We start from the raw sequence: 17186 nt of genomic DNA on the forward strand, positions 1-17186 counted from the left end.
GTACCTAATACATGTATTTGGACTCCTTTTAAGTTTTACTGTAAGATGTTTGCCAAGGGAAATCATTAAAATTAAGGTTTTTTACATGTTGCAAGCATGGAGTAACATCCTGCTAGCTTGCATACAGTCTTGTTTTGCCTGCATGATTGATCACATGGTATAAAAGGACAAAGCTTTTTAGTGGCTATTTTTCAAAAGAGAAAATTGAAACTATAATTTCAAATTATAATATTGACCCTGTCAGTAGAGAAAAAACATTGCTGTTGCTAAAAGTTTGCTCTAATGGCAATTGCACTTTTGAAAGTTGCCTTGGAACCACGATAAAAATAATTCTGGTTGATATTTTGGGAGATTAAGTACTTCTCTGTCTAAGAGTCAGGCAAAATGTCCATAAGGTGAGGCACATGATAAAAAAAACCACAGATATTTTATTGCATTGTCCAAGTTTTTGTAACTTTTGCTTTATTTAAGATGATGATAGGTCATATTTAGTTGAAAATGCACTATGGAAACGTGGCGGGAAAATTTTCCAGTACTTTGTCCCTGTACAAGCAATAAAAAAATATCTATGTCACAGATGCTTCAGGATAAATTTAAATAGTTTTTTGTTGTTTTCTTGATGTATAGAATGTATTTGTGGCAAAAAAGACATAATTGAGAAAAATTATGTGCCACCCACTGCCTAATTCTTACACAGAATGGTAAATAAAACTGAAAGTACAGTAATTGTTAAAGGAATAGTTATGATTTCTGATGACACGACATTACATAAAAAGCAAAAAAATAACCCTTCTATGTTCCATCATGCTAAAGCAATTATCGTAAGCCTTAACTATTTATTGATACTGATAACATAGAGATAATTGCTTTAAATACTCCATAATGATTATACACATTTGACTCTTTATCACTTTTGCCCTTAATATGCCATTTCAAGGATTCTATGTCAAAAATTTGCCAGGAGACAATTTGATTGTTTTTATCAAAAACTGACTCTGTAATTATGTGTCTAGGATTATGATTAAATGTATTTTGAGAAACATATTGAAAAATGAGTGGGTTTCTTACAGGTAATTAAGATGAATGTGCATTTGATGGCAGATTTGATGGAGTAAGGGATGAAAAGTTATAGATTTTTTTCCCGATTTGTATTTGCAGAGATTTTTGATAGCTTGTTCTATTACCTGCTAGGGATTTTGTAAATGCTTTGAATACACTATTCTGGGCATGTATTGTAAGCATTCTGACGGAGATTCACGTCACTCTGTCTCTATGCCTATTCATTATTGTATCTTATTTATCCAGTCTATAATTTAAGTAGACATAAAAGTAGCAGTCTGTAGAAGTCAAAGAGGTGGTGAATAATGCATGTCAAAAATCCACCAATTTCACTTTTATTTAATTCAAAAAAAGCTAGAGACCCCACAATGAGTCTTAAGTGTAAGTGTTTGTAAGAGTAATCAAGGGAACCAAGGTTATAGCGGTAATCAAAAAAATGTAACCCAGGGATAAAGACCAGACATGGAAAACAGACATACACAACAAAGAATATAAAGTAGCTAAAATCATACAGTTAAAGTAACAAAAGCAAATGAGCAACTCGGCTAAAGAAGAATCAGGCTAAATGGGAAAAAATCTGAAACGTGCATGTCAAAACACCACTGATCTGACAATAAAATATCACCCAAATATGCTTTCTCTATTTGCAAAGACCATTATTTGATCTCTGCATCATTGGATTTGCTCTGAAATTTTTTTGATAAAATCTTAGAAAAATGAGATTTTTGATAGAGTTATCTGCCCTTGAATTGTTCATTGTCAGTGCATTTCAATGAAATTGTAACTCAATGGTCCAGCATGATATAGGAAATCTTGTCTGTTTTCCTTGATTCTGATGGTGAAAATAGTCAAATTACACTATCAAAATGGTGGGTTTCTTTACACCATGTTTCACCCACTGCCTGATTCTTACAGGGACTACTACTTAAGTTTTTCATTCTGTTGTTGCACTTTTGAGATAAAAATTCTTTTGGTACACATCCTCACATAGCTATAGGGTTTGTAAGTCTCGTCAATGTAACTCTGTGGTTTCACGAGAATGGATCCTAATCTACCATTCAAATGCATAGAGATTTGTCATTTTCAGAGCATTGGGTTCAGTATATATAAGCAAAACATATTTTGGTGTAAAAATACCAATAAAAATGACAAATATCTATTTCCACATGATAAAAGCGTTAAGAAAAGCATGAAATAGAATATTAAACATGGTAATACAGCGTTTCGATTTCCCGAAAGTAAGCAGTAAAGTGCAGACTGGTCTTTGGATTTCAATACGTTCTACATCAGAAATTCCGGTAAAGAAAATGAAACTAGAACAGGACTAACAGACCCTATTAAAGACCATGTAAATGACCTGATATACATGTATGTTTACTGCACAACTAATCTAAATCTGAGCTAGTTACCAAAAACTCAAACAGTATCAATTTGGATATCAACACGACAAAGTCATGTACTAAAAACATTATAAAAACACATGTACATGTATGGACTTCTTTGTGCTGAATTAATAGCCTGTGGCAGCCTGGGAACTATCCAAGTAGCTATGGGAGACAACCAAAATGAAATCAATTTTAATCATATTCATGGTACCTTCAGACAATTGAAATTAAATTTATATAGATTGTGTATAAAGTTGGCACTTTGCTAGAGTTATCTTTCTTGATTTGGTTGAGGTCTCATTAACCACTTCTAACGTTTACATGTTAAAAAAGTAATTTTCAAAGTTTCACTGTGAATTCCCAGGACAAATGACATCTTAAAGTTGCATACCGTTTCTCAGCTTTATTTTGACTACTTTTAATCATAATACACACAAATAATGCACTTACAATGCATATGCCTAAGTTCAGTGTGTTTTTGGTACTACATAGGGGGGTGGCTATTTGACCCGGAAGGGGTTAGTGAGACCTTAAAAACATTTTATGAGTTTTTATGTTTTTCTTTTTTTACATTTTATGAAAGCTTGTGGTATTGTGAGTCTAATTAGACCACAGCTATCAAAATCAGACATAGAACTACAAAGAAATGGTCATTTTTATATCATGCCCCTCAGTGATATTTTTCCCTAAATTACTGAAAAATTACAATTTTAACTAACTTGTCAAACCAAATTGATACCTATGATAATTCAAGAAGTTGTAATAGTAAATATCATTTATAATTATGAAAAAAGAACAGATTTCAACAATTTATATCATACCTATTTCATTACTGTGTGATTCTAAGTCTGTGCTATGTGACTATTTGAGTACTTTGAATATCCCAAGCAGTGACGTTATGTATTTCATGGATGATGTCAAGTTATGAGTCACTGTTACTGATAAAAATCTTGTTGCTATGTTGTTTTTTAAAATACCTTGCACAATGCACCTCTTAAAATATAGCCAGATTACCAATATCACTGTACTGATTTTATAGGAAAATGGAAATAATGACCAGGAAAGGCAATTTTCCTCAAATTATGCATTTCTCTGAAATATGCCATAATTTAATTTATGGTCTCACTAACCACTTCTAACGTTTCCAGTACTTTACATTTTAAAAAAGTAATTTTCAAAGTTTCACTGTGAATTCCCAGGACAAATGACATCTTAAAGTTGCATACTGTTTCGAAGCTTGGAAAATAAGGCTTCCAAAATCATTATGCTTATGGTACAATGTTTGTAGAAATTCTTCACAAAATTTACATGAATAAATAATACTGAAAATCCATATTTTCACCTGTTCTGCTAACTGACAGCATGGAGGCAAATTACTCACACATGTAAACAATATTCATACTTTTGTAGTTAATTACATATATGATTTTAAAGTACACATTCTCAGCTTTATTTTGACTACTTTTAATCATAATACACACAAATAATGCACTTACAATGCATATGTCTAGGTTCAGTGTGTTTTTGGTACTACATAGGGGGGTGGCCATTTGACCCGGAAGTGGTTAGTGAGACCTATGGAAGTTGCAAGAGTTATCTTTCTTGATTTTGTTGATTTGTATGGAAGTTGCTAGAGTTATCTTTCGTGATTTGGTTGATTTGTATGGAAGTTGCTAGAGTTATCTTTGATTTGGTTGATTCAAATGGGAGTTGGTTGCATGGTTTTATCCAAAATACAGATCTGTATACAAAAAGGACTATAGAAATGTAATATAGTATATGAAGACTGAAAAAAAACATCCTTTTTTTTTTTTTGTCAGTTAATCACCCCTTCCATTGGCAGTGGCACTGTTTGAATTTACATGGAATTGTAGTATAGAAAAATTGAATATTTTTTTTATAAGAGAAGCATCAAGTGATATTACAATTTGTTTGATATGAAAATTTTATCAACTACCACATGGTTTCCTGCAAGCTCCAGAGCTGTTATATCTTTCTTCCTATAAAAGGCAAGCGAGTCAGTTGATGTACAGTTCCATTCACCATTGTTTATAGTTTTCAAATTTATCATTTTACACAGTATTTTGAACACCTATCTAAACCAACCGAATTCTTAAGTCTGAAAGGGGTTCAGTTTACACAGGTTTCCCTGTAATTAACACATGGTGCCATTTAAAGTTTGAATGCCCTATTGTTTACAGTTGTAATTAGTGGTTATATGCTAGCATGCCATCTTCTTCCTGTTTTAAATGAAAATATTAAAAAAAAAACTTATTAGAATCTTTTCCCTTACTGATATTCCCCCTAAGTAATATATACTCAAAGGTTCGTAATTTAGAAATTTCAATTAAGAGAACATGATATTCTTTTTGTTGTTAAAGGAAGTAATTTCAGAAATTGCTTGTACAAATTTCTTCTTTTAGGGGATATTTATTGGACATAAAGTGACACGATAGTCTTTTATATTCGAACATTTTATGACATTCTCCGAATTGCACCAAAATTGTTTTCAGTCTGCCTGGAGTCATGAATGTAAAGAAATACAATAGTACATGAGTGCTCTTTGAGACTGTGGAATAACTTGATTGGTAATAGAATTGTCTGAAGAATGAGTTACCTTAGGTTTCTAAATAGCTTGAATAACCCACCTAATTCTTTTCTGCAAATAAGTCAATTAATTGCAAACTTAATATGGAGATATCGGTGAAATGTGTTTACCAGTGAAATTTTAGGTGCATGCAACTATGATGGGCCATATTCTTTAAAAGAATTATTGTTCTTGGTGTACCAGTCTTGAGGTCGTCATAGGTTAATCACATAAGGAATTCAGATTGCCACCAAAATTTATTTAAGAATGAAAGGCCATTAGATTTGATTTTAGTTCCATATAAAAGTTACGGTGTGATGTTCTAATAATTTATATGAACTGATGAAGTCTGTAGAATAAGTAAATTTTAATATACCACAAAAAGCATGAGGAATATCTAAAACTTAGTGATGTTCAAGGTCAGAGTTTGAAGGTCAAGGTTATGAGGGTATTCTTTAGAATTGACTAGTGGTGCAAATCATTGTGCTTCTTTTTTTATCATGTATTTCATTACTTTGCAAAAATTTGAAAGATTCTGACCCTTGGTTATCAAGTATAAAACACTCTTGTCAATTTTGAGAAATTTAGGATTCCTTATGGCTCCAGTAATCTTTTTTATCATCATATTGCAGTCAACAGTCCTGTTTAGTTTCAAATCGTTTGACCTTGAGTTGGTATGTTTTTTTGAAATGTTAATAAATCCTCTGGGGGCTAATTAATAAACCAAACACTTTGAAATTTAAAAGTTACTGTAAGTGTTTTCATTCGTAAACAAACCAAAAAAAAAAGAAAAAAAAACATGATACTGTAAAAGTCCTTTAATTTATGGATTAGGGAGGAAACACAAATTTGTGGATTCTTGAATTTGTGGTTTTGAAATTTTCAGTGTGCACATCAGTGAAAATCTCCTTTTTGTTGGTTACCAAATTTTGTTGGTTTGGCCTACCCACGAAATCCATGAAAATTGGTACTCCACAACTAATAGTATATTTTTGCCTACCTACCAACCCTAGTTTTTTCCCATTGCCCGGAAAGGAAGGTTTTTTTAATGGAGTGTAAATGGTCATTGGGATGGCTTTAGACCATTGATTAGCATTGGTGTTAACCTTTGAAAATTCAAGAGTGAGCGATCCACATCTCTAAATTTTCTCAACAAAGATTTTTAAATGTTTTGTTTTCACGACTTAGTTTATATTATTATACAGCCGCAAAAAGTTTGCCATCAGATATTGGTATGGTGCTGTTGTCATCGTCCGTAGATGCTTGGTTTTGTGTGATAACTTTAGTTGCAGGTGACCAATTGTTATGAAATTTTATTATGATTTTACTAACCTCTAAAGAAAGGTTTCTGCATAATTTGAAGTTAGCCCCTACCGTTTTCAAATTAGGAGCCAAAAAGTGTAAAAATTGGGATTTTATTAAAACCCATGTAGAATGTTTGTTTTCCTTTCAATTTTGATTATTCCTTTTAATTGTGTTCCTTTTAAAACATGGTAAACATATGTATCAGCAGATTTGATGTGTATTGGACTGTATTCAAGTTATAAGGGGTCAAAGGGGCCACACCACAAAAAACTTGACCTTTTTTTTGGGGTATGATTTCAATTTTTGTTTGTTTTTTGGATTACTTATGAAAATCCTTGCCTGTAATATTCAATCAGATTTCAGATATCTTTATGGTTTTTGAGTTAAAAGGGGTCAAAGGCACCACACCCAAAACAATACACTGTTTTATTTTTGGTCTGATTTTGAACATTTTGATTTTCAAATTTTGTGCAGTATAATGTCCAAACCAGTTGTTGTGTCCACAGTTATTTGTATGTTCCTATGCTAAAACTAATATTGTGTCCACAATTGTCCCAACTGTTCATGTTTCAACCACTGCAGTCATATCATGCTGCACTCTGCAAATCTTTTTATTTTCATTTAATTCCAATTTCACTGTGAAATTTCTCTTGACATGCCCTCCCCTGAAAGATGACACATTATTTTCCCAATACAACAATGATTATGAATTAATGGTCTCAATCGTAGGTTAGAGATCAATTTGTTTTGACAAGAAATAAAGTTTAAACCTAAAATTTTATGGGAGAGATTTCCGAAAGCGTGTAAGCAGGAGATTGTTGAATTTTTTAATGAAATATGGGGAGGCTCCTGCATAAAGCATGAGACTTGACACTCCTCCTAGTTTTATAAAGTTCTTTCATTTGCTGCCTCTTTTAGATTGGTCAATAGTTGTTTTAACAGAAAAAAATAAAAAATTGATTGAGAATTCAAGCACTGAGGATTTTGAATTTCACATAAAAACTACAATTGGTTTTACACATAAAATTATATTTTAAAGGTTTATCACCGTTAATGATGTCGATCTTAAGATCTTTTTGCCATCAATGATATAAACAGTTCTGTTGATAAAAAGAATTTCCAATAATTGAAGAAAACTGGCCAATCAATGAAGCCAACAAAGCACTTTACAAGTGCATCAGCCTCAAGACAGATGGTTTCGTGCAACTGCTTGTATATCACAAGTTCATTCCGTGCAAAAGTTGTCCACAGTAATTCACATTTGTACTCAATGTTTGGACTTGATAATAGACACGTGTCTCTTATGATTGTTTAGGAGCAATCATTATGTCACGTATTTCAGTTGTAGGAAATGTTTGTCAAAGCAAAATTGACTGTACATCAGTAAATTGCCATAAAATTCTATATTTATGGTTTAATCAAGGAAATGATTGTTTTTTGTATGTAACGTTGGAAGCTCTGGTGCAGTCAAGTACAATAGAGCTATAGGAAGATTTGTTGACTGTGTTGAACAATTTGTTCTCCAAATACAATGAAACCTGTCAGAACTGAACCATTTTTGGACTAAAATTGATCCAGCTTAAGGAGGTAGACCTAGGGTAAGGGACATAACTCTTACAAAAAAAAAAGTATTGGTCCACTGCAATAGAAGCCTATGTAACCCTTCTTGATAGGCTGATAATGTTAAGTGTCTGTCTTCTTGATAGGCTGATAATGTTTAGTGTCTGTCTTTTTGATAGGCTGATAATGTTTAGTGTCTGTATGTTTGTTTAATTTATTATAATTTATATACACACTCAATGAGTGGGTAATATATTGGAATCACCTTGTCTGTCCATCATTCAGGCCAAATTTTTGTTACAATTGTTTTGGTGGATTTAGTTCAAATTTAGTATGAGGCATATGTTGTAAGCAATTTTGGATCCTCTCTGATATCAACTTCCTGTTTCAGGGGACTTTGCCATTTACCACCCAATGGAATGATAAAAAAAATTTGGTCAGTTGGGATCTCATATCAGTATATAGATGTGCATGAAGGAATATAATTACTGTCAGAGGACTCTAAGGGTAAATAATCCAAATTTTGGGGTTTTATATGTTAAAATCTTGTTAGCATAACTCCTAAATCATTTAAGGGATTATGATGTAGTTCTATAGCCAGTTTGGGTATCATGTAGATGTGCTTAAAGAAATATAATAACTGGCAGAGGACTCCATAGGGAGATTATCCAAATTACGGGTTTTACATGTTAAAACCTTGTAAGTGCAACTCCTTCTAAATCTTTAAGGGATTTTGATGAAATTTTATATAAAGGTTGGGTATCTTATGTAGATGTGCATGATGGGATGATATTACTGTTAGATGGCACCAAAAGAAATAATTCAGCAAATTTACATTAAAGTCCAGTTGAAGTAGAAGGTATTCCATTGGTGAGCTTGCTCACAGTATTTCTAGTTTCAAGTTAGGTGTATAGCTTTATCTAGATGGGGTATCTGTTTTTAACAATTTTGGTAGCTCTCTGATATCAACTTCCTGTACCAGTGGGGTTTGCATAGAAAGACAACTAGGGTTGTAAATATTCCACTCTGCCAGGATCATATCACGACTCTTGGCTGATGATCTGATTCGTATCAGACAGTTTTTACATACATGACTTGTTTGTGTTATTTCATTTACAGTTCATCAAATTACGAAAAAAATGACACATAGTTATGTCCGTAGGGTTTGACTAGCCTTTATCAATTACACTTTAAGCTAATCTAAAGTGTTTAAAACAGAAGATAAATCAGTTTGTGATTGAGAAAAAAACTTTTAGCAGTCATTACTTCATTTTTGACTTAAGGTTGAGCTAAATGAAGAATTGGATTGGAATTTTTTTAAACATCCCTGGAATTGATTTCCGGATCATAACCCTGATGCACCAGTGGATTATTACCCCACCCCTTTACCCTTACCACAATGCCTGCAACTTCATGTTATGCTCTGTTGAATATGCATAGTTTTCCTTTCCTCTTTTGTCTGCCCCGGACTTGACTTTTTATGAGCACCTCGGTGATTGTTTCTAGAGTACCACGCTTCTGGGACAGGGTTATGTTGCTACAAAATTGAAGTCATCACTACAGAAGCAACTCAGCGGTCGTTTCTACAAAAGCAGAGGACGCTTTCCCTACTGGTGCGCCCAGTTTTTAGTGGAGTCTGAGTTGCTCATTTGCTTTTGTTACTTTGCATGTATGATTTTAGTTACTTTATGTTCTTTGTTTTGTATGTCTATTTTCCATGCCGGTATTACATTCTTTTGATTACCACTAGAACCTTGGTTGCTTTGATCACTCTTTTAGAAGTTAAATTGCACCTTGTGTTGCTCCGTTATTTTTGGGGACCATCTTTACATTCCACTAAAAAGGAATACATTATTTGACAAATAAAATCTAATTAAAATCAATGTTTGTTTGTTGGGGTTTAACGTCCGAGCAGCAATATTTCAGCTATATTCAGACGATATTAAAATCAAAGACTGAAGTCTTCAATGTTACTAATTGTCAAATATTCTATGCCACTGATTTTAGCTTGCTTTCAACATCCGAAATGGCACGATTGTGATATGTTCTAAAATCTAATGACTTCAGCTAGAATTTTTTGTTCCCTTGATATGATAACTCTTTCGTAATCATGATGACTTGAATGTTTCTCAGTCAAAACAACTGGTTGCCAGAAAGTGAATTTTTAATGATCTTTGAGTCACTTATGATATTGACCAGGGAACCATATTAGGAACCAGATAAAACAACTGGCAATTACTATATAGGTCATAAACAATATCGGTGCCCAATGTATATATCCCCAATAATATATATATATATTGGAGCCCTGATATTGTTTATGACCTTTACAGTCAATTGTTACACGAGCCTCTGTGTCTGAGTCTGAAACTTGGTAATATTATATTAAGTTCATTGCTAACCGATCATTTCATCTTGTAATGTAAACTTCCCATTCTCATACAAGCGAAAAACACATGTAGGACACATGTGTATTATTTTCAAGAGATATATTTTGATCCTGTATGAAGCTAGAAATGACAGTAAACACAGCTCTGATCAGCAGCATAATGTGGAGTAGTAATATATAATTATGCAAGTCTTATGTGAATGTAAAACACTGAAATTATGAGTGCAAGAAGTTGCTAACAATATTAGTGACTTAAAAAGATGATGAGTCCTGAGAACTTAAAATGAACTAAAGGAACCAAACAAATGGAGAAGTCATCCACAATTTTTTTCTTCCTTTTTCTGCAGAGACAGCCATTATATCAGCAGCAGGTGGTGTTTGTCACGTTCTTGATGATATGTTCTGATGTGTAGCTCGGTGCTATTCTGGATTAAGTATGTTTATGACAATAATAACAAAATGAATTTTTGAAAAAGATGGGAATTAATTTCCTGTTCTGAATGTTGTACTTTGGAATGGTTATTGCTCTGTAAAAGATTCGTGCGAGACTGAAATAATGGATTTTTCTACCCTAATTCATAAACGGTTTTTTTGGCAACCGTCCTGCATTTTTGTCTTTCTGTTCTCAAAACTAGGAAATGTTGTGTAGAATTTTACCAATTTTTTTCAGCAAATATCCTGAGAGGCTAGACATTGGTATTACTTTTCTGGTGTCGGCATCTGTGTTAAGATTTTCATGTTAAGTTTTCTGATTAGGTCAGTTTGATATGATCCATTTGTGCTAGGTCATCCATATTTGATATGCAGTTGCGATAGCATCACTATGATGCAATTCTATATATTCTGTTTTATGCACATACCCCTGCAGTAAGTGTCTATTGACTTGTAAATTTCAAATTTCATGTTAAGATTTCATGTTTAGTTTTTTGATTGAGTCAGTGTTGTTATGCTAGGTCAGTCATATTTGGTATACAGTTGCATTAGCATCACTTTACTACAAAGCTGTATCTGTTTTATACATATTTGGTTTTTTTTTTTGGTCTGGCAGATTTTAAAATGTCAAAACCTTGGATAATTGATGCAACTATAATCTGCTGATGTTTTGTCTAAGGAGAGCTTTAACTGAATTTATAGTGGTTGTAATCAAGTAAATGGCTGAGTTATGTTGAATCTGCTGAATTTTCCTAACAAATTCTAAGATGAGTAATTGATCAACTTTCCACTGGCGGTCAGTTGGTCCAGCACAACAACAAATCCTCCAGTCCAAAAAATTTTCAGGGCTAGTGCAGCACATTTCAGGAAGACTGTATTTATGTTTTTAAAGCTCAGCTGCTTATTCCTTCTGTCTGTTCTTCCTTATAATAGTGAACAAACTAATCTTCAAAACTCTGAAAAATTTGAAAAGAATTTTTTTTTTTGGCAAATGGCTTGTCTTAAAAGCATGACTCAGAGTCAGAATAATGTGTATGAGTGAGATGACATAAGAAATCTCGTTTTGAACAAGATCCATAACTATTGAATTTCGGTTTCCTCCGAGCACCAAGAAAGTCGCTCTATACAGGGATTTTCATTAGGGGGAATGGTATTTAATGGCCGTTTGTAGTCACATTTTACAGGTTGCATTATATAGAGGTAAAATGCATGGGAAATATCATGGGAGGAATAAAACATTGGTAAGCTGCCAGTTTTGGTTGTAAAATGATCAAACAAAAATACTGTACTACCACCCATGTACATTTTGTGGAAACAGTCAAATATTTGCTTTGACATTTCTGTGTTTGTATTTAATGAGATAAGAGGAGTGAATTCCTATCAGTTGCCAATTTTTTTCTTCCATAAAATTAACTGCATTAAGTATAATTTTTCTGTAGATTCACAGATTTTTGCTTTTACAAATTCATATTTTTCATGTAATGAAATTTTTGTTTTGCTGTATATTTACTTCCAATTTTGTGAGTTTACACTTTCTGAGGGGCAGATCCAGACACTTTGAAAAGGAGGGGTGCAAAATGGGCTTCCTTAGCACCCTACCGGTGCACCTGGTCCATGCTCCCAGTTTTTAGTGGAGTCCGAGTTGCTCATTTGCTTTTGTTACTTTGTATGTATGATATTAGTTACTTCATGTTCTTTGTTGTGTATGTCTGTTTTCCTTGTCTGGTCTTTGTCCCTGGATTACATTCTTTTGATTACCGCTACAACCTTGGTTCCCTTGATTACTCTAAAAAGAAGGGGGATTGCTCGGACATTATTTACTATATTTTGTTAGTTTTATACAGGGAAATGACAAATTTTCCAATCAAATGGAGGGGTGCTAACCTGCTGTACCCCTGAGTCAGACCCTGCTTTCCCATCGTTTCTCATACTAAACTACACCCTTGTTTATTATGTTATACTAGTGCAAATGACACATTTTTTCGTCACCCCATCTTGTTTATGATAAAATAATAGTTGTTTCAGATATGATAGAACGTATTTGTTGTATAATTACTTTTTTTCTGCTATATCAGCTGAATGAAAGTTCTCTGTCTGCAACTTAATTAGGTATAATTTGAAGGAAATTAAGTAATGATTGATATTATAACTGAAAGGCATGTTGACATTGTTGATCTCTGATCACTATTTTATGTTTATATGATATTCTGGTGCATTTGTTGTGTTCATTTTTCTTTTAGAAAATTTTACCTTCAGCCATCCTGGAATGAACCCTTGATGATTAAATGTAAGTGTTTGTAAGAATCAGGCAAAATGGGAAAATCAGAAACATGCATGTCAAAACCCCCACTGATCTGACAATGTAATATCACTCAAGGATGCTTTCTTTATTTTTGGAAAGACCATTATTTGATCTCTGCATCACTGGTTTTGCTCAAACATTTTCAATAGCATGTTAGAAAAATGAGGTTTTTGACAGAGTTATCTGCCATTGAAATGTTCATTTTTAGTACTTTTTAATGAAATTGTAACTCAAAGGTCCAGCATGATATGGAAAATCATGTCTGTTTTCTGTGAATCTGAATGTGCAAATAGTCAATTTACACTATCAGAATGATGGGTTTTTTCCATACTATGTTTCACCCACTGCCTGATTTTTACAGGGACTGACACAAGCCAATTCAGGGGAAGATTTTAAAAATTTTTTAAATCATCTTCCTACTGCCTGGCAAGTATGCTGTTTTTATATATCATTAATTGAGAGGCAACACCTTTCACTTGTTCGGGAGATCCAGGCCTTATGCTTAGAAATTTTGGTTGATAGTACTAAAAAAATCATTTGAATTTTCTGATGCCAACCCCTTATTAGGCTAGTTTTCACTCCCCTGCTTTTTGGAATGTCTGGATTTGCCACTGACCATTAAAAGTTAAGTTCACCCCAGTAACATACTGCATGACAACAAAAATAAGAAAAAAAAAATGACAAAAAAAAAAAAAACAACCCTTAATTAAAATCATAGCAAAATTGTCAGCTTTGTATTATGTTGCTATCTTAACAGCTGCCATGGTGTAGGTATGCAATAGAAGAACAAACTCTTTGCTTTCAATGCAAACCCATTTTTTCAAGATATGTCCCTTGTGAATAAACCTGTTGAAATCAAGAAATTTTATTGATTACTGTGAAAGTATATTAATTCGTGGATACCAGTTTTCGTGGATTATGGAAGAAACACAAGTTCATGGATTTTTGAATTTGTGGTTTTCAATATACATATCAATAGGATTCTACATTTTTGTTTGGAACCAAATTTCATGGTTTGGCCTACTCTTGAAAACCACAAAAATTAGTAGCTCATGAACAATAGTATTTTCACAGTACCCTCTAAAGTTCAAATGCCTGGGTATCTTTTGAAACTTTCAAAACATACATGTAGTGTCATGCAGCATTTTGGGGTCATTTCCATGTCTTGTTACATGGCATGTGTAAATGTGCTAAAGTTTGACCCTAGCCTCACCTTTGTTAAAATGCTGTGACAAAATAATCTAAAAAATCTGGCACATTTTGAATGGAAAAAATGAAATACCTTTCAACTTATTTTAAATTGATTAAATATTATTCAATCCCATGGTCAACTGTCTTCACTTGGTGACAAATTATTCTCTCCAAAAAGGGGCAGTCGCATTGTCATGCATATTCACTGTATTTATACCTTTAAGACTTGTGTTCTCAGAATTTGAGAAAGAGAAAAAAAACAACAATTGTATGAGATTTTATCTAAACTACCTTATTTCCTGGAAGAATAGATCTGCCTTATAGCTGAACCAGCGCATATCAATCTCAATTATATGAACACATTGATAATAAAACGTGGTCTCTGCAAATGTCAACTGTATTGTACTTCAGTAATAAGGAGAAGTGGGTGTTACATGACGTTCGTCTTTAAGTTCAATTGAAAAAGTGCTAAAAAGTTAGGTGTCTGTTTTGCCTTCCTTTTAGTATTTTGAGGTTTAATAAGTTTTCTAGAAAAGGAGAGGACACTTACTCTACCACTGCACCTGGTCCATGCTCCCAGTTTTAAGTGGAGTCCAAGTTGCTCATTTTCATTTGTTACTTTATATGTATTATTTTGGTTATTTTATGTTCTTTGTTGTGTGTGTCTGTTTTCCATGTCTAGTCTTTGTCTCTTCCTTTCTTTTTCTGAGCATCTTTTATTATTTTTAAATTTTGCCTGATTCTTAAATACTGATTCCATCACTTTAACATTTCAGACCAAAATGTGAATGTAGTGTACCAGTTTATGATATCTTGAAAATTGCAATAGTTTGCCCCCCCCTCCACCCCCCTCCCTGAAAAAAAAAATCATTGTGTGAAGAACAAATGATTGACTTGAATGATATATTGATGTTTTTTTTTTAACTTGTTGTTTTTGATTTGTTTTATTTTTTTGTCAAAGTAAGCTTAACAAATTGTAAATTACACAAAAAAAAAACAAAAACAAAAAAAATCTACTGATTTGTTGTGAACACTCTCAATTCATCAGCTTTCAACATGTATACATGTAATACTTAGGAAAACCTATAACCCTAACAAGTGTCAAGATCATGCTATAAGTCAATGGTTAATGTGACTTTAGGTAAAATTTATAACTCTAAGAATTTTCAATGTCATTCTGTAGGTCAAAGGTTAATGTGACTGTTAGAAAAATGTTTAACCCTAAGAATTATCAAGGTCACATTGTAGGTCAAAGGTTAATGTGACTGAGATCCATGAATTATGTTTTTTGCTAAAAAACCATAGATTATGGATATGATTCATATTGAATCATTAGAAAAATCTTTAACCTTGTTTATTTTTAAAGTTGTATGTCATAGGTCAAGGTCGGGAAATCAAACGCAACACGTAGCCACACTTAGCCTTGCCCTTGGTCCAAATTAAAAAACCTTGCGCTTTGTCCCATTTCAGAATTGTTTTACCATGGCCATGATCTGTTTGTGTTAAATGTTGTAAATATTTATATCATATTTCATTACTATCACACTGGTCACATTTGCAATGAATGACACGACACCATCATTAAATTAAGAATAACCATGGAAAGACTTCTTTATTCAACAAAAGAAGTGTCCAGTATTAGCACTTAGAAGAACTAAGGATGGTTTTATTGTTGACATCCCTTGCTTAATAATTACCATAGAAATTAAAATTAACATTTATAAAACTATTGGGGCCATTCAAAGCTTTGATTAATGAGAACACGTGTAGCGATTGTTTAATATGAGTACATATGAACTGTCACAAATTTGAACAAAACTGATGACATTCATTTTTTTTCTTCCCAAATCAATAATATTTACAGCACTATATTGAGAGGTTTCTTTTAATTTGTTTAAAGGTGTTCAAAGCAAGGATGGGAAGGAAGTGGAAAAGTCACTGACATCATCAGCAGATGACAAGTTGGAGTCAGATGTCAAAGGTCAGTCATTGTTGCAGAAGGACACAACTTCTTCAGCAACAAAGACTTCTGAAGTGTCACCAGATTTTACAAAATTGAAGGAGAGGAGAATTAACAAGCCATGTAAGTTTCTTAATAGATATTGTTGTCTATATTTATTTACTCTGCTGCTCAGAATTATGGATTTTGCTGATTTTGCTGGTCTTTCTTTGATTAAAAGAAAATCACCTGATGAATTTCCTTAGGTAATTAACTGGACAATTGACAGAGATTTTAACTTTATATCAAACTTTGATTAAATATTTATGGAAGGAAAAAAAGGTTTAAATCTCTTCGTTAATTGTCTAGTTAATTATCTGAAACATTTCATCCCCTGAAGTAAATATATTGTTAGCTGTAATCAGACATGATTTTTTTCTGCTTTTTAGCGGAATTCTACTGTTTCAAATCTGGATTTTACCATTACAATTCTTTTTTCTACTGTATATTTACGTATAATTTTGCCAATTTTTGCTTTTTTTGTAGACGTCATAAATTCATGTTTGTGTAATGTGCAAACTCCATGCTAATTAAGACCTTACTTTTTATTTTCTTATTTGATCTTTCAAAATTTTTGCAAATTTTACACATTTGATGTGAGTTGAAAACTTGAATTTTAAACTAAACTCTCAAGAAGTCCTGGCAACATGATACTTTATGCTTTCACTTTCTTAGATTCAAGGTTTGAATATTCACAATTAACATATTTTGAAACTCAACCCTATAAGGCTGGACCTACCTGCAGTCCAGAACTAGTCCATGCAACTATTTGACAGATTGATGACCGATGAGTGAATGATAGGTGTCATAGCTATATCCGATAATCGATGACCGGTGAGCAATCTGATCATGATTTTGATATGTAATATGACGAATGATTGGTTTGTGTAAATTTCAGAATTTTACAGACATGATTTTTTCTGCTTTTTAGCAGAATTCCGCTATTTTAAATCATGATTCTACAGTTACGTTTCTTA

General features: G+C 32.8%; 1 protein-coding gene across 1 annotated transcript in view; it reads left to right on the plus strand.

Moving 5' to 3' along the window:
- LOC148605452 (gem-associated protein 5-like) overlaps positions 1-17186 on the plus strand; it is a 144558-nt gene that overhangs the window by 23699 nt on the left and 103673 nt on the right. The window contains exon 16 of the mRNA XM_088551128.1: positions 16111-16293. Coding sequence (XP_088407254.1) covers positions 16111-16293 — 183 coding nt within the window. The remainder of the gene's footprint in view (positions 1-16110; positions 16294-17186) is intronic.

The sequence above is a fragment of the Perna viridis genome, chromosome 10 (assembly GCF_037379345.1).
Source record: "Perna viridis isolate PV_CMFRI_1.1 ecotype Kerala chromosome 10, ASM3737934v1, whole genome shotgun sequence".
NCBI classification, from domain to species: Eukaryota; Metazoa; Mollusca; class Bivalvia; order Mytilida; family Mytilidae; genus Perna; species Perna viridis.